Raw genomic sequence first — 3,853 nt, forward strand, 5'->3', positions numbered from 1 at the left:
TGGAGACGGGGGGCGCTGTCGGAGGGTGGGAGGGAAGGAGGGGGGTGGGGCGCACAGACGATTCCTACTGGGGACTGGAAGAGATTTTGAAAGGTCATCTCGTCCTTCCCCCAGCCTCCAAGCAGCTCTGCCCCTCCCACCCTAAACCCGGACATACCAGGGAAGGAGTTGGCTCTGCCGCTCTTTCTGCCTCAACATGCACAGACTGGGGAAGTTCTTCCTGGGGTTTTATCTCAAAGCCTCTCCCTTACAATTTCTGTCTCTCTTTTTGGGGAGGAGGAGGGGCGATTATAGAGATAGTAAATGTCTGCCGTATAAGAAACATTATTAAAGTTACTCTTCGGTCCTTTCTGTTCTTGATAAACAATTCCTGCGCCTTCCTCTCGAATTCTGTTTTCCATTTCTTAAGTCACTTAAATGGCTCTTCATACAACAAATATTTACTGAGTGCTTACTGAGTACCAGGCACTATGCTCGGCGCTGTGGGGGATGAATAGATGAGGCGAGGGAATGTAGTACCCTCCCTTGAGATTGTAATCTAAACAGTGGCTACAAATTTGTAAGTAGGATACTCAGATTTAATCAATATGTACTGGATGCCTGTTCACATACTTAATAGTATATAATCCTTACAATAACAATCTAAAATATAATTAGTCTGCATTTACAGGGAAGGCAAATGAGACTAACGAGTCTCTTTCCACTAGCCTGCCAGCTCAGGAATCCTAAATGCAAGCCCAATGTCTCACATTCTGTTAGGCCATCGCCACTAAATAAAATTAATACACATGGAGATGGAGGAGGGAGTTAGATGCACAACAATTCAGGTCCCTTTAAATGTGACACTTTGTTCTTTCCCACTCCCCAGGAAAGAAGAGGGCACAATGCTCCAATGTGTGTTGGCCCAGCACTGAGCAGGGCAGAAGTGGCTTACAAAAAAGGCCACTTGCCTCTCAGGACTCTATCTCCCGGTACTAACTCCCAGGTGTCTCCTGGCTCAATCCTCTTCTTATCATCAATAATAATAATAGCCACTAACATTTATTGAGCACTATGTGCCAGGTGCTGGGCTGAGCTGATTCATCTGCATTTTCTCTTTTGGTACTCAAGGCAACCCTGTGCTATTATTAATGTCCCTTTACAGGTAAGGAAATAGATTAAGCAACTTGCACAAGGTCATCCAGATAGATCTGGAATTTGAACATAGGTCTGGTTGCCTCCAGACCTCAGGCTCTGCACCAAGATGGACCTTTCCTATTTTGATCTCTAGAGTATATATTTGAGCCCAGCTGTTTCTGCTTCTTACTGTAGAAATAAACGTCCCCAGCTTAGCTTCCGAATAAGCCCTTTAGTATATGGGCGTCGGGCACAAAAGTATGACCTCATCAGCACCACTAATGGTTACTAAGCACCCACCATGCATCAACAACTCTTCACACTCATATAATTCTCTCTCTTTCTCTCTCTCTCTCTCTCACACACACACACACACACACACACACACACACACACACACACACACAGTGTTTGATCACTCAGTTTGAACAAACTGAGGTTCAACTAGGTAAAATAATGTATACAAGGTCACACAGCTAGGAAAGTGGAAGAGCTGAGATTTTAGTCCAGGTTGGCCTGGCTGCAAGGCAACTTGTCTCTCTCAAAAAGATTGTTTCAATTCCGTCCTTCCCAAGACTGATCAATTGGGGACTATCTTCTGTACATGTCTAGCTGCAGGTTATTATCGCTGAGTCAAAAACAATCCCCACTATAAACAGGGGGCCCCATCCACTTAGTCAATGTCCCATCCAGACCAAATTCTTCAAGAAAAAAAGGAGAGGAGAAACCATCCAGAGAGTGAAAGACAGGAAGCCAGGGGAATTAAACCTTGGCAGGTCTTGGGACAAAGCTACAAGCAGTAATGACGGGACCAATCTAGACAGTAATGTGCAATTTCCCTAGGGAACAGCAAGTAATTTGAGGAAATAAAAAAAAAAAAAAGAGAGAGAGAGAGAAAGATTATATGAAAATGGGGGGAAACTGGGGCCCAGGGTGGTAGTGTCCATGGCTGAGTGATCAGTAGAGGAACCCAGGATGGGCAGAGATGAGGGCAACAGGAAATGGGAACAAAGCAAAGCAGGGCTGGGTGTCTTGTGGAGTCAACTGAAGCTGATGTCTACTCAGGGCCACTTCCTGGATCCTTAGGCTCTCATAGAGACCTTCGCCCCACCACACCCCAGGCCTGACAACCTGTCTCTGCCAGGACAAGTTTGTTGTCTCCTCTGAGCTACAGGCCCCGCCAGGAGCTCCAGGCCAAGCTGAATCCCATCCCTTCGGAGTAGCTGCTTCAGACTAGGTAGGTGAGAGGCCCTGAGCCTCAATTCCTTGGATATTAGAAGCAGACAGAGAGGCAGCTGAAAGAGATGTTTCTGCATGTCTTGCCTCCAGATCGGTGCCATAATACATTTTTCCCAGGAAAGCACTGAGCTTCAGTGGTCAAGGGAGCCATGGAGGACAGAGCTGGTCGGCGAGAGCCAGAGAGATCCAGCCTTCGTCTGGAAAAGCTACAGTACTGGGCAAGGCACAGGCAGAGTGGGCATCTCTTGGTGCTGGCGGTGAGGCCAGGATGCCCCACCCTAAGCTTCAGCATGTTTACTTGTACCCCAATTCAATTCCATCCACGCTTTGTGAGCACCTACCATGTGTTTGAAACTGCTAGGTTCTGAGTGGGAGGCGGGTGGAGAATGCATAGGATAAACAAGGCAGGACCCGTAATCTCCAAGTGGCTTCCATCATGTGGGGAAAACACATAGGTACGTAAGTAAACTACAAGATGAGGTAGAACAAATTAATTACCACCCTTCCTCCACTTCCCTGATTGACTGCTTTCCACCACCATGCATTCCTTCAATTGCTGATCTCTAGAAGAAACAGGGATTGGAAGGAGGGAATTCCTGATAGTTCCCCTTCAAACACCCTGCATCTGGCCTCCAGGTGAGCCAGCTATGGCTGGCAGTGGCTGTGGTACCTTCTGCTGTCTCAGTTGCTTGCCTTAACTCTTCTTGTCACATGGCCACAGCACTCCCGCTTGGACCTGGAGCATTGGTAAGACCCACCACAAGGGAGGGTAGAAGGAAGGTCCTGGGGACCCTTCACTAATGAGGCTAGAGCTCAGCACTTGCCTTTCTCACCATTCAGGGTCTCCTCGCTGGGACTGTTACCCTTGAGCTACGCAGAGCGCCCCGTCTCTGGAAGGTGAAAGGGGAAGATAATGCAATACTACTCTGCCACCCCCCAACACACACACACACACACACACACCCCTCAGCCCAGGAAATGGCTCTCTAAATGTTGACTAATCTTATCAGCTCATTTCCCCTGACTGGCCTAAAAGACAGAGGAGGGAAAGCAAAAAGGTTAGAGGGCTGATGGCCCTGTTGGGAGGTGGAGGAATAAGAGCTGAATTTTGTTTTTGGCTAGGTGCAAGTGGGGCTTGGGGTTGCAATGAGTTGCCTAGGCTGGGCAAGGCTGAGCTGGCTCACTGGCAGGTGCGGGCCATGATGATATTCAACACCTTCAATCTGATCTTTGGCTTCATCGTGGTGGTGGTGGAGGTAATGAAGACAGCCTTGGGGCCTGCCCCAACTGTCCCCTCCCAGGTATGGGTTAATAAAGAAGGTGGGAGGATGAAGAGTTAAGAGGAGATGGAGAGGGGAAAGGGCAGGGGCAAACAGGTGCTGGGTCCCTTGCAACATCCTCAGCCCTGTCTACCTGCAGTTGGACAGCTTGCTGGTGCTGGAGCTCAGCACTGAGGCCTTCACCCTAGGGGAAGTATTGGTCTCAGCATACTCCCTAT

At 48.5% G+C, this 3,853-nt stretch overlaps 2 protein-coding genes across 4 annotated transcripts in view; one reads left to right on the forward strand and one right to left on the reverse strand.

Moving 5' to 3' along the window:
* The window catches only part of ZNF219 (zinc finger protein 219), a 14,369-nt gene that overhangs the window by 8,505 nt on the left and 2,011 nt on the right, over window positions 1-3,853 (reverse strand). The window contains exon 1 of one of the 3 annotated variants that reach the window (XM_025051378.1): window positions 158-567. The exons of 1 other annotated variant lie outside the window; for it this stretch is intronic. The gene's annotated coding sequence lies outside the window, so the exon portion shown is untranslated. Of the gene's footprint in view, window positions 1-157; window positions 568-3,853 lie in introns of those variants that run through there. One more of the 3 variants, XM_025051377.1, reaches the window with a different exon arrangement.
* TMEM253 (transmembrane protein 253) overlaps window positions 2,036-3,853 on the forward strand; it is a 3,627-nt gene continuing 1,809 nt past the window's right edge. Inside the window, 6 exon segments of the mRNA XM_006918333.2 lie at window positions 2,036-2,612; window positions 2,992-3,102; window positions 3,196-3,252; window positions 3,546-3,656; window positions 3,775-3,851; window position 3,853. The exon segment at window position 3,853 is cut by the window's right edge and continues 57 nt beyond it. Coding sequence (XP_006918395.1) covers window positions 2,505-2,612; window positions 2,992-3,102; window positions 3,196-3,252; window positions 3,546-3,656; window positions 3,775-3,851; window position 3,853 — 465 coding nt within the window. The 5' untranslated portion in view covers window positions 2,036-2,504.

The sequence above is a fragment of the Pteropus alecto genome, unplaced genomic scaffold (genome assembly GCF_000325575.1).
Source record: "Pteropus alecto unplaced genomic scaffold, ASM32557v1 scaffold1197, whole genome shotgun sequence".
NCBI lineage: Eukaryota > Metazoa > Chordata > Mammalia > Chiroptera > Pteropodidae > Pteropus > Pteropus alecto.